The 27,427-nt window shown below is 40.9% G+C and overlaps 1 protein-coding gene across 3 annotated transcripts; it reads left to right on the forward strand.

The window, feature by feature from the left end:
- The first annotated feature begins 1,567 nt into the window (after positions 1-1,567).
- mlip (muscular LMNA-interacting protein) lies at positions 1,568-23,379 on the forward strand. 3 transcript variants are annotated; one of them, XM_061690370.1, is made up of 11 exons: positions 1,568-1,705; positions 13,637-13,765; positions 14,046-15,572; positions 19,111-19,182; positions 19,403-19,486; positions 19,572-19,655; positions 19,736-19,780; positions 21,116-21,154; positions 21,818-21,880; positions 22,013-22,144; positions 23,070-23,379. In XM_061690370.1, the coding sequence occupies exons 1-11, from the start codon at positions 1,676-1,678 to the stop codon at positions 23,274-23,276; spliced, it is 2,412 nt and encodes an 803-aa protein (XP_061546354.1). In that variant the 5' UTR covers positions 1,568-1,675; the 3' UTR covers positions 23,277-23,379. The 3 variants fall into 3 exon arrangements, with proteins under 3 accessions (XP_061546354.1, XP_061546353.1, XP_061546355.1); XM_061690369.1 differs by lacking the exon at positions 1,568-1,705 and having other exon boundaries at positions 13,556-13,765; XM_061690371.1 differs by lacking the exons at positions 1,568-1,705; positions 23,070-23,379 and adding an exon at positions 22,639-22,683 and having other exon boundaries at positions 13,556-13,765.
- The last annotated feature ends 4,048 nt before the right edge of the window (positions 23,380-27,427 follow it).

A 27,427-nucleotide genomic window follows, 5' to 3' on the forward strand; every position in this document is an offset into this window, starting at 1 on the left:
AGGAAAGGGGGATTTTAAGGGCTTTGTGGAATCAAAAACTGCTTTAAATGTGATTTGAGTATATTCCAAATACTTTCTGGATCACAACATAATAATGATCCTGTAAAAGTGACAGACGAGTGAGTGGTGCAGTGCTGTGGTAATAGAAACAGGGAAGGGAAACAGCAGGGTGGAAATAGACAAGGGCAGCTGTGACAGGAATCAAGAATTTAGTGTACTTAAAGGCTTAGCATCCACTTCAGAGGTCTGCTTTCACACACTTGTGAGGCGACATGGAACAAATTGTAAACAAGCAAACAAATGAATTTGTTGCACACTGACTTGAAAGTCAGAATTGTACACACAGCGCGATGTCGTCCACTGACTAATTTCTTGAATCCTTTGTAAACAAAAGCACAAATAAATACCAAAAAAAAAAAAACACAAGCTCACTAGATGAAAAGAAAGCTTTTTAAAAATATATATATATTTAATGTCACGTGCATGTTGGCCACATTTCTTTCAACTGTCAGACATGTCACACAGGCACTTTTGTTCTGCTTTCCACTCCCTGTCAGTGCATCAGCCTGAACTAACAATACAAGCTCTTCCAATCATAATTAAAAAAAAGGTTTTAATGGAGTGACCATAATGTGCAATTTGTCACTGTCCACATCAAGAGAAAAATTGTTCGCTTGACACTAGCGTGGAACCTTCAATGTTGTACACCATTCCTTTTGGTTGACTTCCAAGTTGTTTTTAAATCATAACAAAAACATTTGCCCATTGGAAATAACTTAAAGTGAACTAAGACATTCCAAACTCAAACTATCGCCATTGCAACATTTATCAACTGTTCAGTTTTAATTAACATTCTTATCTGCCAAACAAGCATAAAGACAAGTGTAACCACTATATAGTGTAATTAAAATGGAATACAATTAGAAATACAAATAAATTCAAACTACTTATTTTGTAAGTATTTCTGCAGTTAATATGCTGCTATATCGTGCCTTATGGCTGTGTGACATTTTGGGCTTTGTAGGACTGTAATTGATTTCCTTGACTGCTCATATTGTACTGATCAGCCAGACCCTTTCGTGGTAAGCACCATTGTTGGTTTTACGCTTATCAGCACACTTGACCTCTTTGTCATTACTTGTACCTTACTTAATATAGAAGACAAAAAAAAAAAGGCAGAATACACTTGCAGGGTTAATCATTTTCTGAACTCGTGTGTGATGTCATATATGAAGTTTGTGTCTTCAGAGGCAGATTTTTGGTTGAACTCAAAATTTCACCACATTTGGGGTATTAGACTTTTCACTGTAAAGTATTTTTGGGGGCTGTATTACTCTTTTGCACAATGGATTTTCATATACAAGAGCTACTGTCCAATTCTCTTTGAAGACATTCTTAAACTAGTACAGAAATCTTGAAATCTTTTGAGCCCACTTTTGTTTGCAGCGTCCAGCGCAAATATTGTTGTCGGTGTCCTGCAGCCTTGCCTGCTGTCTGCGAGCTATTTGCGTCTATTAAGTGACTATAAAAGGAAGTCGGCATGGCGAAACGGCCCCCGTCAAACTCCTCGCGGCGGGGCCGAGAAGTGGTCATGCTGCTTTCATCAAACATGCGACGTGAGGCCTGACACAACAAGCAGCACAACCTCTGGCTAAGCACGGCGTCTGAAGCAGAGATGAGGAGCTCCATTCAGAGTCTAACCAAGGTAGGAGGTTTTGCTTGGAGAATGGATGATTCGCTATGAAAAACATGCAACAGATGAGAAGACGGCGAATATTCATCAGTATGCCCTTTCCTATCCGTGGCTTTCCCTCAAGGTTTTCCCACAGGAAAATAAAGCAATTTAGATAAGTTGTTTTATCCATCAATATGAATTCTCTCCCAATCACTGCCTCTAACACAACCTGTCACTATCTTGATATATGACACATATCTTCTTATTCCTTTATCTTGTAATTACGTGTCGCTTTACGCCGAATTAAATATATATGCAGACTGCCATGATATACAGTATGTACATCTAAGCCAGTGCATTCATACCTAGCCAAATGTTGAGGAAAGTTTTGTTGTTGTTGTTGAATCTTGCAGGGTATGAATATTTATTTTGTTTAACTGCACATACAAGGAACAGTATTTCCACAGCCAGTGGACATCCTCCGAATAGACGCCACGGCACAATTAGCCGCCGTGTCCTGCGTCGTCCGCTTTAGACAAATAAACATCTCACTCAAATAGAAGCTTCCTTTTTCTACAGCCGAAACAAACAGGAACAACTGTATTTACCTCAGTTGAAAGAGAAGTTTGCAATAATAAAAAAAAGAAATCACTTTTTTGTCATATTTGTTAAAATGTTCATTAAGACTTGACAGTATTGCATGAGAAATATGATCTGTGTAAAAAAAAAAAAAAATCAGCCATCTCTGGCTCCATCTTGTGCCTCTAATTTGATTTTTTAATTTTTATTTATTTTATATTGCACGCAAGGAAAAACAACCAATCAAGAGACAGAACATGATGTGTCAATCATTTGTCTCCAACTCATGGGCACACTCATCGCAGGCACACCGCCGCAGCCGCGCAAGAAAATAAAAACTTTCAACTGATAACATTTAGTGTTATAGTAACACTCCATTGCTAATAAGGTGCTTTTCAGTCGTAACATGGTAACCGATCAGCGCAAGGCCGCTGGGGTGTGCCTGCGTGTGCACCACAAATGATGACGCCCGTTTTGTCTCATTGGTTGTTTTTCCTCGGGTGCAGAGGTTTCGAATTAGGCACGAGATGGGGCCAGAGACGGTTGATTTTTTTTCCCATATCGTATTTATCATCTTCTTCAGTCAAGTCATAATGATGATGGAGTCATAATGTTTAAAAAAGGGGATTTGCAAACTCCCCTTTTATGCACACCACTTCACACATGGGGATTTAAACTACTGAACCCATTTAAACTCTGTTGCTCACCAAACCATCGGCACCTTGTGAAGCATTTAATCAGTGTCTCAGCTGAATAAAAGTTTAGGGAAGTAACGCATGTTGTTAAGTGAGTCCAGTGCTTAGTGTTAAAGATGATATTATGTTGGTAGACCCTTACAGTATGTGTGTGCTAATGTTTTATTTAGTTTTAAACTCCAGTCTCGCTTGACATATTGTTATATAATATACTGTATAAAGTGTATCTCTAAAGTGTGGAAAAATGCACATTTTAAAGAAATGACATTTTCAACATTGTATTTTATTGGAATATTAATGAATACCATCCTTGAAATGATTTCCTACATTTGTGTAGCAAAACTTGATGATGGACTTTGCAAGATTTACATGAACTTGATGCAATAACTCCACATTGCCGTCAACTGACTGGGTCCAGACTTCTGGGGACACCCTGTACCTTATACAGTATAATTGTAAAATACTGACAGTATTTTTAAATATTATTCCTAATATATTAGTTAAGGGCGGCACGGTGGGCGACTGGTTACAGCATCTGTCTCACAGTTCTGAGGACCGGGGTACAATTCCCAGCCCCGCCTGTGTGGAGTTAGCATGTTCTTCCCGTGCCTGCGTGGGTTTTCTCCAGGCACTCCGGGTTCCTCCCACATCCCAAAAACATACATGCTAGGTTAATTGAAGACTCAACATTGCCCGTAGGTGTGAATGTGAGTGTGAATGGTTGTTTGTTTGTATGTGCCCTGTGATTGGCTGGCAACCAGTTCAGGGTGTACCCCACCTCCTGCCCGATGACAGCTGGGATAGGCTCCAGCACGCCCGCGACCCTAGTGAGGAGAAGCGGCTCAGAGAATGGATGGATGGATGGATGGATATTAGTTAAGACAATGAAGATATTTTGTTTGCTTGATAAGTTCTTGGTGGCACAATGGGGCACTGTTAAAAAAAAGTATCAACACCTATCCTTATTTACATTTTCACTTCCCTGGTGCTTTTTTTCAGTTCTAGGTACTGAAATGGCATGAGTTGTTTTTGTCCTGTGTGAGTAAAGTATTACGTGCTCAGTAGCTCACTGCTATCAGGGCAGCTGGCGCGGTGCTATATTTTGCACGTCGTATCAACTATGATGGCAGGGGCTGTCTCGGCCTGTAATTAAAGTCTTGACTGAGACACACCCAACTGTTTCTGCTTTTACTGTGGCACATCACGAACCAAACCGCAGGAGGAGCTGAAGAGCACATTTGAGGATTAGCAGTCCCAGAGAGCATTGTGCTCTGGGGGGAAGCTTCATAAAAGAACACCACTTAGAATAAAACTGTATTAGTACCGCATTGGAAAAAAAACTAACGTGAGGGGTGTGTGGGAGGGACAGGAATTAGAATAATGGAGTCATAAACTATGCTAAAAATGTCATGCTATTATATTTATAATACTATTAAATATGAAATAATATTTTTTTATTTAGTATTACAGCTTGATTCTCATCTTTAAGAATTTGTTATGATAATATTACTACAATATTTTACAGTAGTGCAAATTTATTATATATTTTTTTACATTAATTCTATTCCTGTATCTTAAATAATTTATTCTTGTAATACTACACATATGCTGTATTCTTACAAATGATGTGTGTTTATTTTCTTCTAACTTGGTAACCCAGCATTGGTAAATATATCATTATCATTAAAAAAATTATTATGCAAGTAACACTCCAAATTATATCAGTTATCTCCTACTTACAGTGTACTGTATTTTTAGTATGAAAGCCGACAAATTCTTGTGTGAACCTAAAAAAAAAAACCTAGTCCCAAACATAATAAGGATAACAATCATTAAACCTGATCGGTATCGGCCGATAATTAGCATTTTATGCTGATCGGCTTTAATGTCCTAATTCACCTTTTGCGGAGCCGATCAATGAAGTCATTGATCGGCCAATAAAATTATTTAAAAAAACAACAATAAAAACATGTCGGCGGTGTGGGACAGACAACACGTCTGAGACAGACAACACGTAATGCCCGGACTACAAGACAAATTTGCTCTTTCACGATTGCACGATGTCAGAATACTGCAATAAAATCTTGTATTCCGATACCACGCATCCCGTTTTTTACGATCATTGGGCTTTATCTTGTCAACTCAAATGCGACCGGATACACTCGTTACCGTGGTGACAACAACAAGAGTGGAGCGCGCCGACTTTGTATTATCAGGACAAAATGGGGAGAAACGTGTGTTGGTGGTCACCGGTGCTCAGAACAGGAGAGGACGTTCGTTTCAGGCTTGCTTGAGGTATGTTCACGTACTTTTAACGATACGGCTCGCAAGCAGGCAACAAAAACGTTATGTAGCCTGGCAAGCTAGTGCTAGCGCTAACAGTTGTACGTAAACATGCCACCGTTCTGTCTAATCATACTGTAAAGTTTCGGTGTGGGTGAAGTAATTTAATTACAGTAAGTTAGCACCCATTATTTATGTCATGTTGTAATGTTGGTTTGACCTGACTGATTAGAATACATGATCTGACTAGAGCAGTGATTTCCAACCTTTATGGAGTCAAGGAACATATTTTACAATTGAAAAATCTCACAGCACACCAACAAACAAAAATGTCACAAAAAGTGATTACATTAATTACTGTATGTACTTCCTGCCTTCTAATAGAAGCCCATTCATTTGTTCTGTCTGTCACTATGCCTCACTGGCATAAATAGATGAACAAAGATATATGATTTATTGTAAATATTTTTTTGGGGAGCAATTAAGTACACAAGTATATACAGCAAATGAACAGGTCATTTAAATAAACACATTGCTCCATCTTGTGATCGGATCGGAGATCGGTTATCAGTTTTTTAAACTCGCTGATTGGTGATTGGCCCCAAAAATCCTGATCGTGTAAAGCCTAATAATCATTATTAGTTATCATTACTGCTATTATTACTGTGGTGCTAAGGCATTCACTTTCCAGAAGGTTACTAATAACGAGTGTCCCTTAAAGCTTTTCATGGAGGGTGGTCTGCTTTGCGAAACGATTGAAGCTGGAGTTTCCCGAATGGGGCTAAGCTTGACGCATTCAGGTTTTTAGTTAAAAGAAAAACGGTTTACTTGACTTCAAAAACAAAACACAAAGTAAAAATTATTTCCACATCCAATAGGGTTTCCACTGTAAAAATATGAAATTAAAGTACAGCAAAATCCAGATAAATGAACAGAGAAAGAAGAAAGGTCAAAAAACTATTTGGCCCCACTGTCCACATTCCCACTGCATGTCTGACCTCCTTCCAGTTCATTACATCATCACCACAACACATCAACTCCATAGCAAACCCCAAATGCACACATTTCGACAACCACAGAATGCAATATGCTCATCATCCACGATATATACAATATACAATTTGTGAATAATGTAAATATACTATATATTTTGAAACCTTTTCCTAAATTACTTCACTGTAAATAACCTCATCAATCTAACTGAAAATATTTGAAAAAGAAACAGAAATTATATTTAGGCCCTTACAGAAGCGTTATGTATTTCATCTTTGAGCGTGCTGAGCATGCCACAAGAAATAGCCAAGGGACTTCTAGTGCGCACCCGGCGAGAGGACACATAGCACGGGGGAGCCCGCGTCGGGAACGACTTGTGATCTCTGGGGACGGCGTGACCTATGCCGCACTTGGCACTATCAAACATTCAAGAGAGCGCTGCTGGACAAGCAGGAAATACTTGAGTCTTTCCTTGTATCAACTTTCTCTGCTTTGACTAACGAGGACATATAAACACGTTTTTAAGATGGTGTTCTATTATTTGTTTGTTGAACTTTATCTGCACCCAATTAGACATGCGCTGGTATTGTAGTCTAATATTTCGGCCCTTCGGGATGATGTGAGTTGCCAAGAATCAGGATAACATTTTTATAATTTCATTCACTGCTGAAAGCACAACCCACAGAGTGATAATATGCAACATGTTCTGATCAGACCCCTGAACCCCAGAGATCTCCAACCTTTCCTGTTTAGCTATCGCTTAAAATTTATAACGTTGCTTTGGCATACAATCTATTTTTAAAATATCATACTGGTAAAGAAGAGCTGAAAATGAATACGTACCAATTCGACCTTTGCAACAACAACCATTTTGAATGTGTTCCATCTTTTGCATCAGCATTTGAAGGAAAAGAAAACAGTTAAAGCAGCTTCTCAGAAATAATTTAAGGTTGTTTCTCAGAGCGAATGTGTTGGCTGAAGATTGCCGCACATATGTATGTTTTTTTCCCTTCTTTCTCCAAAGCTCTCTGGAGACGCTTGGGAGTTGAAACAGAATTCAAACACATCTTGTATGATTGTGGTTGTCAGATCAAGCCTGCACACATTAAAAGCTGAGTGCGATGTGTAGAAACTTTCATGTTTGGATTTTGAATTATGCGATGCAAGTGTTGCCGCTCACTTGACTTCCAAAAAATATTTCATACCTAAAGCAAAATTATGAAGTAACTGTTCCACAACAAAGAGAAATGTTGCCGCTTTTTCACTTCACAGTACCAGCTCCCATTTACACTTTAAATGAGCTCAAAACAGTTCCCAAGTGTCTTAATATTATGTCGTAACATGCTTTTGTCATAATACATCAAGGATCAGTCATATCAGCACGCTTTTCAACCTCTTTTTATGGAGGAAATGAAATCGACCTGAGATTAGGGGGCGGCTCTATTTTATGCAAATGACCCACTGTTCACCACACCTCCTCTACTGGGGAGCCAATACCGAGTCCTGACAAAAAAAACAAAAAACATCTCGTACTGAGAAAAAACCCATAGGCCTGCTTTTCCTCATTTGGCCGTTGTTCATTATAATGGGACACATTTTATTTGAGAGGTGACTGAAGGCAGCTGCAGGAAAGTGGAGACTGTGGAGCATAATACTACAGTGTACAGAGCTAAGGCACGGAACATGGTATGCAAACATTGGAATGTGTTTTTATACATGCTCTTTCTACCCGCGTGTCCTTGAAAATGACTTAGCAATAATAACAAATCTGCATGACCAAACAAAATGTTTTTTTTTTTTTTTTTTTTTTGTCATCTACTGTATATGGTATCTTTTCGTCGGGCACTGTGGTTTCCTCCCACATCTCAAAAATGCATGGTAGGTTAATCGAATACTCTAAATTGCCCGTAGGTGTGAATGTGAGTGCGAATGGTTGTTTGTTTATATGTGCCCTGCGATTGACTGGCGACCAGTTCAAGGTGTACCCCGCCTCCTGCCCGAAGATAGCTGGGATAGGCTCCGGCACTCGCGCGACCCTTGTGACGATAAGCGGCTCAGAGAATGGATGGATGGACGTATATGGTATCGACTCGGGAATTCTTTGAACCCCAGCTGACCGGAAATAGTACCTGGTAGTACCTGCTTTTGTCAGAAGAAAGTAGAGAGTCATGGCAAGCTGAGCGCATACTGTGCAGTGGTCACAAGCCACACCTATGTTTTTTATGTTTTTTTAAAATAATCTTTGATGTCCTTTATCAGGTTTGCAAGATAGCCTGGGTTGGATATGCCCAGGATGCCCCTTTTCAAGCTATTTTAGTTGGTCGAAAAATTCCTGGCAGATGAGATATGTAAAATAAGCTTTGTTCTCATTGGATTGCTTTTCTCCTTAATTTGAATGTTGAAAACAGCTTTGCTCTGATTGGTAGTAGGCAATATGTCGCCGTCTATCATCGAGTAAATAGAGAGTGTGTCTGTGAGCGAGAGACAAACAGAGTGAGTGAGTGTGTGTGTACAATGTGTGGCTGATGCTATTGCTAGCTTGGTTCACAGTTAGAATGCAACCGAGAGCTGCCAACAACTACTTACCAGATACGCCAACTTCCTCGCTCAACATTAATAAAATTATTAAACCTCCACTCCTCGAATCTGCAGCTTCTTTGTTGTCAAGGACAGTAGTGTGCATATCAAGAATAGGGGCCGTTTACATCTGACCGTTTTCAGCGTTAGATTAAGATACCAAGCTCTTGTGCGGAAGACTAAGAGTATGTTTAAAAAAACAGTTTTCACTCACTTGTTCTCGTTTGGCACGTAGGAGCTATTGTGATATCTCATTCTAGATCCCACTGCATCATTGTTTCTGTGTGAATTGTTGTCCATTCATCTAGCAGAATATTTGTGAGTTCACCGCTCAGAATCTGTGTTCTAGTGCATCCCAAAACTGTTGGATTGAGTTGAGGTCAAGTTCTTCCACATGAGTGGAAATGGAATTTCCATCATGACTGTGCAGGAAAGGAAAATGGCACTTCTCCAAGTGTTTTACTGAAGATGGAGGGCATAGAGACTGCGTGTCTCATAGTCTATTCAACGTAAGTTATCACTTCAGAGTCTGGAGGTCACATGTTCGACACCACTCTGTCCACCACGTGGCATTGTGCTAATGTTCATGCCAAAGAAGTGAGTTTACAATCTGTAACTTTCTGTGGTCTTGTGACAGGAGGCTTTGCAATGATTCTACTCGAATACCTGGGAATAACTGGGAAGGAAGAATCTAACAAACTGCAACATAATATCACCTAATAAAGTACCATGCTTGAATTCACTGGGCTCTATTAATATGACACATTTTTTTCCCGCTACACGCCAACACCATTGTTGACAACTGTGTACATTTTGTATTGATCATTTTGTATTGATAATTTTACCTCAATAGTATCGATGATAATACATCGCAAATTACCATGGGATGTGATTCCCAAACATAATACAAATATACTTAGAAGTCATCCTCTCAACTACAGTAAATGGTGGTGAGCAAGGCACTGCACTCATATTTTACATTGAATTGCTATTTTAGGGACCCAATTTCTTTTTTTTCTTTTTTTTTTTTGCTGCATGTATCAAACAGACTATTATCAGTGTGAATAGAGGCACTGAATGAGGTCTTTGAAGGACAGTTGGATGAAAAAAAATTTTCTTTCGCTTAACAGCTCAAAAACAGGAAATGTGAATGGGTACTCCACTCCAGGGCCGGTCCTCTTCCATAAAAATCATAGCTTTGACCCTTACCCTTTGTGGCCAACATCAAACTCCTCTGCAAGATTTCCCTTCAACGCCTCAGGTATATTGCAAAACTCAGCCCCACTCTCTCCCTCCCTGAAACTGATTCATGCCTTTGATGAGTACTGGTTCCCTTTCACCTGAAGGATCAAATATATAACATTTCCCTAGAGAGCCACCAGTGCCCCAGCATACCTAAATGAATTCACCCTGAATCATCAAGTCGTTCAGAGACTTTTGAAAAGGGCAAATAACCGTTTTTATCCATTTTCAGTTGAAAATGTGTTGCGTAAAGGGTAAGAGGATGTATACAGCCTGTACTGACTACCTATCAATTACAGTAATCTTAATGAGACTGGCAACCGTTCATGCTCACATTCTCATCTACTGTACATCTATATCCACAAGCACAGTGGGGACATGCAAACTCCCCAACAATCATCAACTTTGGAAACCGCCACACAAATCGTGTGCAGCCAATACTGACCCCAGGCTGTCTTGATAAGCCTGCAAGAGTTTAATGTGCTATTAGGTGTGAGTCCAACACCAAATAATATAGAAAATGGTGCCTCTAGTAAGCTGATTGCCTCTGATGTCTAACACCAGTTTCCTGACTGCATACATGACTTCAAAGGTCTTCTCAGTGGGGGGTAGACATCACTCACTGCTCAGCACCCCTTGCTGAGGCTACCTTGCAGGGGTGTCAAACTTAATCACACAGGGGGTCAAAACTCAAAGCACACCTTAGGTCGTGGGCCACACAGTATAAACATATAGGGCCATGTTCTCCCATTCGTGTGTATTTTTTATTTTTTTTCACATTACGTTTATGTCTTTTATTTTTTTTTAATTTTTTTTTTACACATTACAGTTTTGTTAATATTCATCACAGAGAACAGTTGCTCACACTGTGCTGTGTTGATAAAGGGTTAGGGCGAGAGGTCATAAGTGTGGGTACTGTTGCTGGTCAATAAGTAAGAAGGGGAGTTGTACGAAAGGACAAGAAAGAGTTGGGTCACTGCTGCTGTTTTTTTTGGAAAAATTGAAAAACATACTGTGCTTCCAAAGACACACAGTGTTCAAGCACCATGTAGACAGAGCGAGTAGCCTATTGTTCGGTAAGGCAGCTGTTGCGCTGCATTATTTGTAGTTGGAATGTCATTGGCGCCTCACATCGCGGCACACAGATTAAATTGAAGTCCATTTCCACTTTGTTTGTTTTTGGACAGTAGTTATATGTTGTTGTGTAAGGTGACCAAAAATTTATTTGATCGGGTTACGTCATCCATATGAAACATCAGTGAAAATATGCTGGGTGACTCTGAGCGCACATTGTCAGTGGGCGGAATGCCGAAGCGGTTAGATGAGAGGCAGTCAACTTCTCATTAATCTGCATGATGAAAAGCCCAGGATGCTCAGTGATCTTGTTTGAAAATCGCAAATGTGGCACTTTGCATTCCTGAAAGTCAATGAGTGATCGCTAAGCCAACCACTTACAGTTGACATTTTCAATGTCAGCCATTGATTGAAAACATGGGACAATACAAAAATAATCTCAAAGATTTTCATGCCAAATTGGAAGGGCTTCTTTTTCAGAGAGATATTATTTTATTCAAAATTAAAAAAATGTTTTAACTTTTTTTAAATTCCAGAACTATAACACATTTTACATAGCCTATTGTATGTTCTTTCTGAAACCAGATAATTAAAAAGAATACAAAAATAGAGACAATAGAAAAATAACGTGGTGACGGCAGTTACACTTTGTGTATGTGTAGTTGGCATGTTCTGCCCGTTCCTGCGTGGGTTTTCTCGGGGTAGTCCGGTTTCTTCCCACATTCCAAAAACATGCATGGTAGGTTAATTGACGACTCCAAATTGAGCATAGGTCTGAATGTGAGTGTGAAGGGTTGTTTGTTGACATGTGCCCTGCAATTGGCTGGCGACCAGTTCAGGGTGTAACCCGCCTCTCGCCCTTAGTAAACTGAGATAGGCGCCAGCACGCCCACGACCCTAACCCTAGTGAGGATAAGCGAGGAGTGAGTGAGGAAAATGGATGATTATGACTGTTCTTGACAACATTTTGAAATTATGGAATTCAGACCACTTGTTCTGGAGGTGAATGTTTTAGGTTGGCAGCTCTGCTAATACAGTAGTAAACTTGGAATTAAAGTAAAGATTTTTATAAAAATACTTATTTGCCATAAATATATGTATAAGTACGGCGGTGTCACTGAGCATGCCCTCAACCACCTTGTACAGTTAACCCCCGCTATTTACGGGGGATAGGGACTGAGCCCTGACGTTAATAGTGAAAAAAAAAAAAAACAAGAATTGACCCTCAAAAGGTTTGAAACTGCCTATTTTAATAGTTAAATCTTTAAATATACCAGAGACTATGACTCCAAAACACTTTTTTATTCAAAATGACTTGCACAAGAATGTCTCCTCCGCAACCTGTAAAAATAATAATTCAATTCAATACCAAAACAACAATGGGGCTCTTGTGTTTGTTAGATTAAATGTTTTAATATTAACCACACAGCAGAACAAAAAGTATACAGGAAACACTCTCCACAACCTCCGCGAACAACCCGAGCTAATCTCAGTTCCTCCCCGACATACAAAGATATAAGGACACGGGATTATTATATTATTTCCACATCCTCCCTTGACAACAATTACTACCTTCCTTCCTCCAAAGCCTGGGGCGATACTGAAAGAGAACATATCTGAAAATAGGTGAGTTTTAGAGGGAATAGTTGAGGATATGTTTGACACAAAAAAAAAAAAAAAAAAAAAATGTGAATAGGTGAATTTGTGAATATCAAACTCGTACAAATTGTCCTGGGTTTACTGTACTTAGCTCTGGTTCTCTTCTGTTCAATATTATATTAGGTGGTACCCTACTGTTGGTGGGAGGAATCTACCACTGCTTGGTGTTGTTGTTTGACCCTGGCCTCTGCTGAGTGCTCTTGTTTGCTAATGTTATGAAATGGAATCTGAAAAATGGAACATATTTGTGGTTGTCTCCAGCAGCTCAAATTGAATGAACTTTAACCTTTTACAGACCTCCATAAAAACACTTGAGTACCAACTATAGCATGTGTGCTGTCTGCATAAGTGTTTACTTGACAACATTCGGAAGCAGACTTTGAAATTCAACTGGGTGACTGGAAAGTGGTCTTCTACCAACTAAACACTAAAGACGACTGATATTAGGGTGCCCTCGGGGTGCCACCCTTCACTCTGACTTCGCTCCCTTCCTGTATGGATCCTGTTTCTGCATATATGTTTGGATTATGGAGTTGACTTGCTGACACTGATAAAACTGCACCATACTGTAGCTAAATACATTATTTTGATAAAAAACTTACAATTAAGTGATGTTTATGCTCTCTGTGATTACGAAATGCTTCAAATTTACTTACGTGCACTGCTAATTTATGCACCTTGGGGACTTCCTAGACTCGCATCAGCATGACATGCGCGAGTACATGTGAATTATATGTGTGGGGCATGTGGTGCGCTGACACCAAGCGCACTCCCTTGAGCTCAACGGACTTGCTGAAGCTCACCTCAGGGTTCTCTCATGTTTCACTCTCTCGGTTTCTCTTTGCCTTTCTCCTGTCAGAGCTTAGCTGGCTCCGTTGAGAAAACAAGCAGCAAGACCATGTCGGATGGGAAGATTTTAAAAGCGGAGATAATCTATATCAAGGATTCACTGGAAGGAGGAGCAGGAAAAGAAACTAAGAAAAATGAGGTAAGGGAGCTCTCTCAATAGAAGGCTGTGTTATAAAGATTAGAATTCAAAATTTGCACAGCTTTAAGTAAAATTAAATAAAGTGCCAACAGTTTATGAACTAGGAGTTTTAATGTCCTAATTTAGATGTAAAATATACTTCTGTTTATTTGAGGTCACAATGTCATAGTACTTAATGGAATGTGTATAAACTGAATGGTTGAACCAGTTTTGACTGAATTTGATGTAAAAATTAGTACTCAGCCCTCACTAAGAAAATGTCAAACTACTGTTTTGTCAGCTGCACTCTCCATTGGACCGAGTGAGCCGCTCCCAAACCTCCACGTCACTCGGTGGCCAGTCTGAAAATACACACAAACACAGCGGCACTGCCTCCCTGGAGACAACTGCAAATAAACACAGGGGCCTTTCCCAGCAGTGGGGTCACGATTCCTCTGGACACGTTGAGGTTAGCTCGGGTTTCTCTACTGATATGCCGACTGGGTTGGATGGCACAACGAGCCCAGCATACTCGGCACACGTGTTCCCCACGCCGGCTTCATCCAGAGAGTCCATCCTCTCGCAGAGCTGGGATAGAGACAAGATCTGGCCAGCCATGTCGCTTTACTCTGTTGCCTCTCCTCCTTCTCTTAGCCGCACTGTATCCCCGTGCTCCTCCGTCCGCTCTGGCGTCTTTTCTCCTGCCGTGGTTCAGATCCGAAAGCACGCGCTTGCTCCGGGCTCCAGTCTGGTTCACATCCCTCAGTCCTGTTTCTCATCCTGCGACAGCCTGACTTCTCCAGTCTGCCCACAGTCCCCCCCTCCACCCCGGCACCGGCCTCCCCTCACCAGACTCTCTCTCCTGACAGCCATCCTGAGGAAAGGCCGTCTGCCCGTTCTGTCTGCATCTCTCCGGAGGCCTTACACCCCCTGCTGGCCTGTTAACCCTGTGACCCTCACCTTCTGCAACGCCTGCTCAGCAGCTTCCAGCGTGGCCTCCATTCCCCTAGAGTTTTCCTCTCCGTTCTCTTCATCTGCATCCTTAGATAGTCAAACCTTTGCTCACAGGGAACCTAATAAGTCTGTTACAGCCCCCCCGCCTAAGCTCCCGAATGAGCACAGCAAGCCTCAGACTTCAGATAAAATGTGCTCCGGGGAGATTTGCCCGAGAAGCGTGCCAAAGTGGGAGCAGGATATTTCATCGCCCCCGTTGAAGAGCACAGTGTTACCAAGCGATGCACCGCCACAGTTATGCTCAAAACTCAAAAGTGTTTCACCGAACCACAAAGAAGTAACACAGAAACACTCTTATGTGTTAAAGCCTCCTGATCTGAAGCCCAGTTTTGATCACATGCACCTCAGCAGCAAAGGAGAGCGTCACCTTGAAAAACAAATGACTCATCCTCAACTTTTTCATCAACCAGCCACTTCTGGAATAGAGAAAAGTTGTCAGCAGAATTCTTCTCTGTCAAAGCTTCGTTTGCTTTCTGAGCGACTGCGATCGCCTTCTCCCTGCACCCCCTTGTCTTCTCCATCACATTCCCGCTCAGCCAGCGCCGCCACATCACCTGTACCTTCTCTCAGCATGGGAAGGTGTAAATCACCGCAAGCTTTCCCCAACGCACCCAACCTGACGCCTTCCCGCTACACGCCCGTCGCTTTTTCCGGGTGGTCCTCGGCCATCGGCTCTCCCACGCCAACGCCCTCGCCCGCCACACTATTTCGAGACCTCACGCCATCCCCTTCCTTCTCTCTGCGCTCCACGCCCTCCCCGAGGCCGGGGAGTGGAATATCAGACTGCAGTGACAGGGAGGGTAAAAAAAGAAAGGTAGCCACTCTGCTTGCCACGTGCACCACTTGAACACGCTCGCGGTTACATGCTGTTCCTTGACTCCACTTTCGCTCACTTGATATGCAGACATGGACTCACCAGTCACAACATTGGGTACAGCTGCACAGCCTGCAGAAACCAACACAGACAGAATTCGGCTTTTACAGAGAAATATTGATTGTGTGAATGCTGACAAATCCTGTTGAAGACAAGAGAAAAGCAATCAAACTTATGTCACAGTAGATTAAGATGATTTTGTCATGTGCTTGTTTTTGCCTTTTTATTGTGCCTCATAGCTGTGCCATCGTTGACGAGATTCAAAACTATAGGTGTTTCGCTCTTTTATGAAGGGTGAGCAATTGCTTTTCTTAGAACCAGAATGTATGGTTCCAAACAAAAGCGTGTTAATGGAAAGAAAAGTAATGAACGATGGTTGGTCATATTAAGATTCTCTATGTTAGTCATTTACCCTGATAAAGCTAAATTTGGCAAAGTCCACACATACACTTTAGGAAACTTTATCTTACTTCCTCTAGGTTCAAAAATATTTACAGCAGTGGTTCTCAAACAGCTGCAATGGTGGACGACTGGTTAGCAGATCTGCCTCACAATTCTGAGGACCGGGGTTCAAATCCCGGTCCCTCCCGCCTGTGTGGAGTTTGCATGTTCTCCCCGTGCCTGCGTGGGGTTTCTCCAGGCACTCCAGTTTCCTCTCACATCCCAGAAATATGCATGGTAGGTTGCCCATTGCAACAAAAATTGCCCATAGGTGTGATTGTGAGTGCGAATGGTTGTTTGTTTCTATGTGCCCTGCGATTGGCTGGCGACCGGTTCAGGGTGTACCTCACCTCCCGCCCGAAGATAGCTGGGATAGGCTCCAGCAGTCCGTGACCCGAGTGAGGATAAGCGGTAAAGGAAATGGATGAATGGATGGATGGATGGTTCTCAAACAGTTTACATCAAGTACCACCTAAAATAATTCTTAGCTGTCTAATGAGCACCTTAAAAATGTACATCACATTTTTTTTAAAAACAGTTCTTAAAAGATGAAATGCAAATGTATCTTAATTATAGGTTAAACACAGCAGAACTGGGCGGCACGGTGGACGACTGGTTAGAGCGTCAGCCTCACAGTTGTGAGGACCCGGGTTCAATCCCTGGCCCCGCCTGTGTGGAGTTTGCATGTTCTGCGTGGGTTTTCTCCGGGCACTCCGGTTTCCTCCCACATCCCAAAAACATGCATTAATTGGAGACTCTAAATTGCCCGGAGGCGTGACTGTGAGTGCGAATGGTTGTTTGTTTCTATGTGCCCTGCGATTGGCTGGCAACCAGTTCAGGGTGTGCCGCGCCTCCTGCCCGATGACAGCTGGGATAGGCTCCAGCACGCCTGCGACCCTAGTGAGGAGAAGTGGCTCAGAAAATGGATGGATGGATGGATACAACTGAACTGTACTTAAAAATGAACTGTTCATGGAAAGTGAAAAAAACAAAAACAAGTTTTAAAAAGGCTCTATGAATAGCTACAAGGTTTATTCTTAAATGGTTGATTTTATTGCATGTTTTAAATGTCATGAATTTGATTTAATTCAGTGATTCTTTCGCATACCACTAGAGGCAGTCCGCCCACCACTAGTACTACTTGTACCACACTTAGAAAATCACTGATCTACAGAATGTTCATACACAACAACTTTTAAACAACATTAGCCTCTTTTGCATTGCCTATAAGGTAAGAGCGAAGTTGGACCAGCAATTTTCTGCTTTTGGAGGTAGTGTCAGAGCAGTAACAGGCGGGATGCTGCCTTTGTGTAGGAAATCTGTAATGCCAGTGCCAGGGTGTGACACCCAACACTCACTTGTAGTCCTGTTGTAGTGTAAGCAATTAATATACATATTTCCTAAAAAACTATAAATCCCTTTTGATTCTTCTGAAAAAAAAAACCCAACAGCCTTTATTTACTCAGAGCTGCAAATTTTTACAAACAATAAGTTATCCTTCAAAACAATTCACTGATTCAGTCTAAACATGTTCACCAAAATATAAAATGGGTTGCTTTTAAAAGCCAGGGGCTGATAGATGCAACATTTTGGTCGGAAAATCTGTATTTGCAGCCTCTTAAACTCTGAACTCCTGCTTTGCTTTGATAACATTATTATTCATGTTGCTCTCGAACATGCTGAGAAAACTGTATTTATTTTGGATCTCATTTTAGAGCAAAATAGTCCAGGCCTTAAGAGATCTTACCGATACTTGTATTTGTGTGGACATGCCTACGGTCACCAACTGTAAATACTACAAACAGCAATCAGTATGAGACAATACAGCTCTACACCAGTGCATACAGAAAAAGAAATACACAATAAACCTGTTTTTCAATCAATACCTCTCTGATGTCTAGGAAAAACTCTTTCAAATTTAGTTTCTGTGTTGGATCTCATTTGGTGTCATGCAGGTGTACCTAATGTCGTGGAGAGTGAATTCTGTTTTTGTTTTGACGTGTATCTCTCTTCTGTAGGGATTACACAACTACCATAAGTGAAACAAGAATGCACTGCATGGGGTGGGATGTGCTTGATATGAAATTAAAACCAAATAGCTACAGTGGATATAAAATGTCAACACACCCCTGTTCAAGGTGTTTTGTGATATAAAAAATGAGATCAAGATTAAATCATATCAAAACATTCTCCACCATAAATGTGACCTATAACCTGCACAACTCAATTGAAAAAATACATCGTTTAGAGAGGAGAAGTCAAAATAAATCATCTAAGCGGACACCCTCTTATAACTGGGGCTGTATTTAGAATTAACCAATCACATTCAAACTTGCACAACTGCCACCATTTAAAGCGCCTCTGACTAACCTCAAATGCGGATCATGAATTGTGCTGAGATGTGACAACAAAAATGGTCAGGAAACGCATGTCAGAACAGCTAAGCTTTATTTGAGGTCCAAGAGAAGCACTTTAAATGTCAATGTAAATTTAACATAAGTTTCAAAGTATTCAGTTAATACTCAACACAGCCACATTCCCAGTAACAAGAGGGTATGCACACTTGTGCAGCCACATTATCTTAGTTGTTTAATTTTACTTCCCCTCTCAAAAATATGTTTTTCTTTCAATTGAGTTGTATAGGTCGTAGGATACAGATGATTTATCTTAGCTGAATTCTTTTATACCACCAAAACCTGGCATTTGAACAGAACTATGTCGACTTTTTATTTCCACTTTATATTGTGTGTCTATTAAAGAGCCAATGATGATTCTGTCCTCAGGCTGTCATTTCCACCAGCAGTCCCACCTGTTGGCAGCCAACAGAATATTTATTGAGCAGCAATCACACTTGAATATTTGGCGTAAAACCAAATGACTGTCATTTGATTATTGTTTTATTGATTATTACAAATGATTATTGGTATCCTGGAAAAATGACAGATAAAGCTGATCAATGTACTTCCTATGTAACCATTCAGTTGAACTGTGAATTAATTCATATTCATATTTTCTCTTCCCTCTCGGGATACCGAAGCCTCACAAGATTAAGTCAAGCTACAAATCGCTCGCTGCAATCCCTACAAACACTGTTCTCTTGGATCAGCAGGTACCTTCACTTAATTGTATCAAAGCACCTCATTATTCTGTTGACTGATTTGCAATGTGATGTCTTAGCGGGATCGTTATACACAGTCAGGCAATGCATGAGATAACTATGAGATGAGAATGTAAATTGTAAATCGTGCAGGAGAGGCGTGGGATTGTAATGTATAATCACTCACACATACTTACAGCCTGAAGCCATCAACTGTGCTTTACATTCACAGGTAATAGATGAGCAGGTGGAGAGTGAGAACATCTTGAAAAGAGGCATCACTAGTGAAAGGGCTGATGAAGACACCCATGCTGAAGTATCTGCACACCCGTCACTGAATATTTGTACTGTTGATGTCATATAATTGAGCTGTAACCTCAGTCCTTTTGTGTGCTTATCAGATGTGCTCACCTGCTCAGCTCCGGCAGCAGTCCGAGGAGTTGTATGCAGCCATTGATGAGATACTGGCAAATTCCACTCCACCAGTGGGTTCAGCCCAATCATTTGATCAGTGCTATGATGCTACTTTGTTAATTACAGATGGTTTTTTTCTGCACCATTTTAGAGCAAAACGTCATCCAAGATCTCAATGACTCAGATCAGTTTGCAGGTACAGTGAGTTCCCCTTCTCCTTTTACTTTCTGTAATGCTTCTTAAGATTAATCAGTGCATCATCACTCATCAGCAATGACAAGTTTTGGTTCTTGGACAAAATGAGTTTGAAGGCAGAAGGGGCTGAATTATAATCTTGACAGTTATCGGATTTCTTATCAGACTACATATGGTAATGCAAGATTTATCAGCATTATTTTAGGAGACAAGGATGACAATTTTCATTTTACCAGAAGCATGTTGGTATAGCAGGAGCTTATGGGAAGTAGATAACACCTGGAGGAGCAAAGAGCAGGTCTTCAGCTTCTCTTGCTTCACTCCTGACTGGCTTCAGAAAGATAGTAGCAGCTTGTCAAGCTAGCACCATTAGTTTACTTTTCTCAAAGTCGATTGATTGACTGGACAAAGACGTTCTCCAAACATGTTCTATTGTCACATTTGTAGAATGTGTGTGAAAAATTGTAAAGTCTGCGGCAAAAAACAGAATGTGTGTGAAAAACTGTAAAGTCTGCGGCTTAAAGATTTTCTGAGCCCAGCAGAGTCACATTCTCATCTATTCTTAGTTTCTCTTTTACTCACCAAAATCATGTCTACTGTTCATGACATTTTCAAAGAGCTTTGTTTTGAAGTGTTAACAGTTCACATTATTTAATCAAATCCATACACATTAAAGCATTCAGATCTGTATTCAGATCTGCTCGGCTCAAACGCCCACCCTCATCATGCCGAAAAAGCAACACATTTTTGTTGTCGCACTAGTAGTATTTTTGCTTCAGTGGTACTTTGTGCTGTTTACTCTTGTTTTTTGGCTCCAAACTTTTAACAGGACATTCATCATAAAACGGAGGTACAAGGTTTCACCGGACAGTGGGTGATCTTTCCAGTTCAATACACTGCCATCAGAAAACAAATTGGTCTTGAAAAAAAAAAAGGTATCAAACAAGAAAGGATGTAGCCAACTGACATGGTTGTACCCAAAATTATCCGATAAAAGTCCCATTTAGTGAAAACATTATGGTGGTTATTTGGGACATTTGTACTGCTTTACTGCTCTTAGCATGAACACAATATCAAATAATTATAAATGAATCCCACTTGATGACCAGTCATATTTATTCTTATTTAAGCATGATGAAATAGTATGTATGTATGTAGCAGATTTGAAAGTTCTGCGCAAAACATTTTAAAGAAATATAACTGAAATTCTCAACTGAAAAAAACAAAAAATAGAATAAAACAGAAAATTATTAATTATTTTCAATTTCCCAGCAGGAGACAACTTGCCTGTGTTTAGCTGTTAATTTTCTTTCTTTCTTTTTTTGTGTGTTTGCAGAACAACTCTGCCAAATCCTTGGGACGTGAAACCAAATATGTAAGTACAATTGCAGTTTTTAACCCTCATTTAAAATTCTTGTATCATACTTAATTTCTACTTGGTTTCTGTACGTTTACATTGAGTACACACACACACACACCGCAGTACAGATGTTTTCTTCTCTCTGTGACAACAATCTGGCGTATGCAAAATAATATAGCTATGAAAATGAAAACATTTGGTAACTTCCAAATTCTGTTTTGCCTTGTGGGAGGTCTGGGTTCATGGGTGACATTCAATTATATTATATTTTAATGAAACAGCCAGAATACATTTTGAATATTGGAGCCCCTTGTTCACACCACAGAGCTAAGAATGTAATCTATGCATACAGCCACTTTTGGAGGCCCTTTTGTCTTAGATGAACTGCTTGCGTCTCACCGCACTGCATTATTGATAGAAACCAAGAATAAATAGACATGAATAAAAATGGTAATGTGAGGCATTTGGATGTTGCGTTTCCAATTTTCTGTGAAACAGGAAGCATTCAGTACATTAGCATGTCTAGCTCCACTCTTGTAGGTAAGGAATTAGGGTATTTTCCCCTTATTTGTCAAGCAGAATATTTTATGTCTCTGCACAGGTAATTTAGCCCATTACCAGTCTTTTCACTGAAATGTATGGACTGGCATTCATTTTTCTTTCCCGTTATGTCACCAGGCGTCTTTAAGCAGCTTGCATCCACCTGCAAGTGTCAAAAGAAGGCTGATGGACTCTAAAAGGGTACATGGCATTCAAGGGTTACTAAGTCTATTTAATTAATTTTTCACCCCCTTTGAAACTGAAACTACAAAATAATGAAATCATGAGTAAGTCTTATGTCTCTTATCATGTCTGCTGGATTGCGGCGTTCAGACGACGCCTGGGGTTATTCGTCCCATGATGACCATTCAAAGACTGTCAGAGAAAGATGGAGAAGAATATAGACACCATCCCTTCGGAGAAACAGATGCCCATTGTTGCTTAAAAGGCAAAAATGCATGCAAGGTAGATACATACAGCAGTTCTTACATGGTATACAGTGTATTAAATGAATGAAAACGAAATCAAATACAAAAGCAATGTCAAAGATCGAGGCCATAGTGAGGATAAGCGGTACAGAAAATGGATGGATGGATGGATGGACTTTGAAAGTTTCACTGTAAACAACCCTTTAGTGTATATCTGAACTGGAGCCTGCAGGTGATTCATTTCAGCCGTGTATCTTAACACTACAGGCTTTTGCAGCATTCTATTAATAGTCATCTAGCAATGTTATAAGCAATGCTTTGTTACGTTTTGAAAAAAAAAATCTGAATAATACATTCAATTTCATGTCCATCTATCCATCCATTTTCTGTAACTGCTTGTCCTGTTCAAGCTCATGGAGGCTGGACTCCGGAGCCTATCAAAGCAGATTTTGGGTGAAAGGCACACTGTATCCTGGTCGCTAATCAAAAGTAATAATTATGACCATGCCTGCTTTACTGCTTGGACTCCAGGTTTTACCTTGACTTCAGTGCTGCCTCTAGTTTCTCATCATCAGCCCTCCTTGAAGTTGAGTTACACCTTGTGATTTTCACTATATTGGATATGACCTTCATGCTAAGTAGTTTTTGCCAAATACTGCAAACTAACAAACCACAACCTCTCATACTGTGTTTTTGCCCCTGACAGAGGTAATGAATGCAGAGCTGATTTGACATTGTATCCTTGAAGAAAATAATCAGGAATCTGGTTAAATAGTACAAGGAAGTCATTTCAAGCAAATCCACACTGGGTCAAACAACTTGAAATGTCAAGTCCAAATAGAAAGCATCTTCATTTAAAGACTCCATGGACCGGAATCTGATTGATGAGACATTCAACCTGCCTGCAGTCAATTCAACCTCTGACCCTAACTGCATAGCATTTGTGTCCTTTTCTATTTCAGGCGGAAAGTGTGGGCTTTGAAGACACCGGGGTAAATGGTCACACAAGTAGAAAAAGGCAAGCGCTGCAAGGAGAAAGGACATCCGAAATAAGAAGTCCATTCGCCATGTGTGAATTGCAGATCATTGAGCCTGAAGGCCAGATCAGTCACTTTGAGGTAGATGCCTCCACCTCTCTCTGCTCGGAAGCTTGTGAAACTCACATTTAAGTCAAGAACATCAAACAATGAACCATTTACCATACCAATCTGTAGAAGACTATATATATATATATATATATATATATATATATATTCATGAATAAATGTTTAAAGGTGGGGTTGATAAATCAGTTTCACCACATTCCTTGACATGTTGCCAGTGGCTTGGCATGGATCGTCAGTGCCAAGGGCAAGGCAAGCAATAGGTGCTAAAACACCGAATTTTTAATTCGCACACACCAAAAGTAATGAGATGTCTCTCAGTTGACAATAGCGCAAGGTTGCCTTGCTTTAAATAATTTTGGTGTTGACTTCTTTTACAACTGTTAGCAGTAGTTAATTATTATGATTCATAACATCACAACAATGCTAGACTTGTGTTGCCATGCTGAAGAACTTGAGCGTCCCTGAGGATAACCACAATAAAAAGTACCGTATTTTCAAGACCATAAGGCGCACTTAAAAGTCTTAAGTTTTCTCCAAAATGGACGGGGCACCTTATAATGCGGCCCGCCTTATATGTGCACCGAGTAAATATATATACATATTGTTGCGTGATGAGCGCTCTGATCCGCTTGACGGACTGGGAGCATTTCCTGCCGACACGCTGCTTATACAGAGGAAAAGCGGCCGTGGCTGAGGACAGCATGCGGCTGTTAAAGGGGGAAGGGTGCGCGTGAAAGAAGACGCTAAAGGCACGCCCCCAGTAGGTATACAGCACCGGTATGTGCATTGTGCAAAAGAACATCGGTTTGGCTAAGGAACCCCGAAAATGGAACCTACGAAGAGACACGCTTACGAAGCACAGTTTAAACTGCAAGCTATCAATTACGCGGAGGAACACGGGAATCGAGCAGCCGCGAGAGAATTCAAGATCAACGAATCCATGGTTCGCAAGTGGAGGAAGCAGGAAAACGAGCTTCGTCCAGTCAAGAAGACGAAGCTGAGTTTCCGCGGAAACAAGGCAAGGTGGTTTTTAATGAGCAAAGAACAGCCGGGAGAAGCGTCTCTACAGTCACCATTCGACAGAGGGCAATAACGCTTACAGAAGAAATTTAAATCGAACATTTTCAAAGCGGTCCGTCTTGGTGCTTTTGTTTTATGAAACGCCGCCATCTATCAATCCGGGCAAGGACTACTGTGGCGCAGCAACTTCCGGTGGATTACAAGGAAAAGGTGGCTGTCTTCCGCTCCTACTGCAGTAAAAAGATTGCCGACAAACATATCCAGCCCAACCACATCACCAACATGGACGAGGTGCAGCTCACTTTCACTCACTTTCGACATCCCGGTGAACCACACTGTAGAGAAGAAGGGGACCACCACGGTAGCGATACGCACAACGGGGTACGCGAAGTCAGCTTTTACTGTTGTGCTTGGTTGCCATGGTAATGGACAGAAACTGCCACCTATGGTGATTTTTAAGAGGAAGATGCTGCGTAAAGAAAGGTTTCCAGGCGAAGTCATCGTTAAAGCCAATCAAAAGGGCTGGATGTACGAGGAGAAAATGAGAGAGCGGCTGAGTGAGGTGTACGTAAAGAGACCGGATATTTTTTTCCACGCGTCACCATCCCTGTTGATCTTTGACTCCATGAGCGCCCATCTCACAGCCGCTGTGAAAAAACAATTTCAACTAAGACTGGGAGGCAACGCCGGGCGAGTTATGCCACCATATGTGAATGGATTGTGGATGCCTGAGCTAAGGTATCTGCTTTGACTCTTGTCCGAGCTTTCGCGAAAGCCGGCATCATTGATGAACAGCCCCCCGGCAACGAGACTGACTCTGACAATGACGAGAGGGAACCTGGCGTGTTTGTTGGAGAACTTGCCCAGCTGTTCATTTCGGATATAGAAGATGAGGACTTCGATGGATTTGTGGATGAGGATTGATCTAAAAGGCACGGTGAACGACTGGTTAGAGCGTCTGCTTCACAGTTCTGAGGAGTGGGGTTCAATCCCGGCCCCGCCTGTGTGGAGTTTGCATGTTCTCCCCGTGCCTGCGTGGGCTTTCTCCGGGCACTCCGGTTTCCTCCCACATCCCAAAAACATGCATGGTAGGTTAATTGACGACTTTAAATTCCCCGTAGCTGTGAATGTGAGTGTGAATGGTTGTTTGTTTGTATGTGCCCTGTGATTGGCTGGCAACCAGTTCAGGGTGTACCCCGCCTCCTGCCCGATGTTAGCTGGGATAGGCTCCAGCACGCCCGCGACCCTAGTGAGGAGAAGCGGCTCAGAAAATGGATGGATGGATTGATTAAAAAATAACGTGAGAACATTGTTAAATACTTCAATAAAGTACAACCGAACTCAGTTTTGCTCCCGCTGCCTTTTTAGAAACATTGTTTTAGCATGCATGCATGTTATCGTATGTTTTAAGCTAGCGTATGTTTTACCATGCCTGCGCCCAATAATACGGTGCGCCTTATGTATGTGTTAAATACAGAAATAGACCCCGTAACTGAGGCTGCGCCTTTTAATACGGTGCACCTTATGGTCGTAAAAATACGGTACTGTTTGTTGATGAGAAATATGATCAAGTGAATATGAACAGTCTCACCCAGCAAATTCAAAAACAGTTAAAGTAAAGACATGCTAAATAGCTTTGGTAATATCAGTCTGTTCATTTTCCATCAGTGTGTAAGACTCCAATCCAGGATAAGAGAATCTCTTCTTCTCTTAATGTTTTGAACTCCTGCTTCCATGCCAGTGTTTTGCTGCCCAGAGGTGGTGTGCTTTAGTAGAGGTATGCTTCGAATTAGGCGCAATTATTATATTAAACAAAATTGAAGGAAATAAATAAATTGAAAATAAAAAAAACATTTGTGAATGACATAAAATAAAAATGAGAATAAAAAAATACATTAACTAAAACGACATTTTACGTTTGCAAAACTAACTAAAACTATAATTATCGTGAAAATCTCAGTTTTGTCTTTGTCAATTAATTTCATTCATGAGCTTTCGGCATTGATTTAAAATGTATTGATTTCAGATAAATACATACTGTAGATAGAGAACGGATATGGAAAGAATGTCGAACAGTCCTTTGGGAATTGTAGTTCACTTACTGTGTGTCGCCTAAAAGTGACGCCAACGGGCAGCGTCGTCGTATTGATGGCTCGTCCACACGAACCGCAAGTTTTGCTGTGAAGCTAACTTTTACTTCCAAGTTGTTTTTGTTGATACGTGTTGCTAACGGAAACGGGTAAGAAGGCTACTGACTAGCTAGTGCCTTCACGGAAACTGCACGTCGGTTATTCGTCTTTTGGGGAAAATTGAGAGAAACGGACAGCTGCAAGACAAGAGTCTCAAAATGCCACTGAGGCAGATGTGAAAGCAGACAAGGAGTTTGTCTTGCTGACACAGCAGGTGATGGAACTACTGCAACAACCCTTCAGCAACAGCAGGAAAAATTTTTCTCACAACAATCATGGACTCAACAACAACAACAAGACAGACTGGATGCACTTTCACTGGCGATACAGCAGGTAAAAGCAAGCCTATGTTATATCCATCTGTCTATCTAACAATCACAAACATGAAAGTCCACTTGAGAAGTTTGCAATGTAAATATATAAACTAATTTTGAAAGAGGCCATACTACAGCATGTGTCTGATGAATGGTTTTACTGTACGCTGTGATGGATCTAATCTCATTTTACAAGCAGCATTATGCACTGCACTTATTGCACTTCAAATTCTGTCGACTGTTATACAGTACCTGTGTTTGATTTGTGGTTGATTGTTCATCTGAAACATGCTCAGCACTAGGTCTCTCTGCTCACCAGACTGAACCAGTACTGGTTGCAAGTAAATCCAAACTGGCTGAAAAGTTTCAAGATGCGATTCATTAACAATTAATTCCAAACAATCAATATCATTTTCATTCCACCAATAATGACCAACCCTAATCCAAAAATATTTGTAAATCTGGTGAAGTGTGTTAAAATGCACTGTATAGTTACCACTAGTATTGGGGGAGGAGGAGTGCTCTTTAAGCACCTGCAGCAGCTTGGCAAAATTGCCCTACTTTAATTTGGCAATTATAATTATTGTGTTTTTTTTTTAATAGTGCGAGTTATGGAACATTGCAGTACCAATGACTTCTAATAGTCAATCTTCCTATCTTGTAAATACACATAAGCATTACCCGAGGACAG

This window comes from Phycodurus eques, chromosome 11 (genome assembly GCF_024500275.1).
Source record: "Phycodurus eques isolate BA_2022a chromosome 11, UOR_Pequ_1.1, whole genome shotgun sequence".
Classification (NCBI taxonomy): Eukaryota; Metazoa; Chordata; class Actinopteri; order Syngnathiformes; family Syngnathidae; genus Phycodurus; species Phycodurus eques.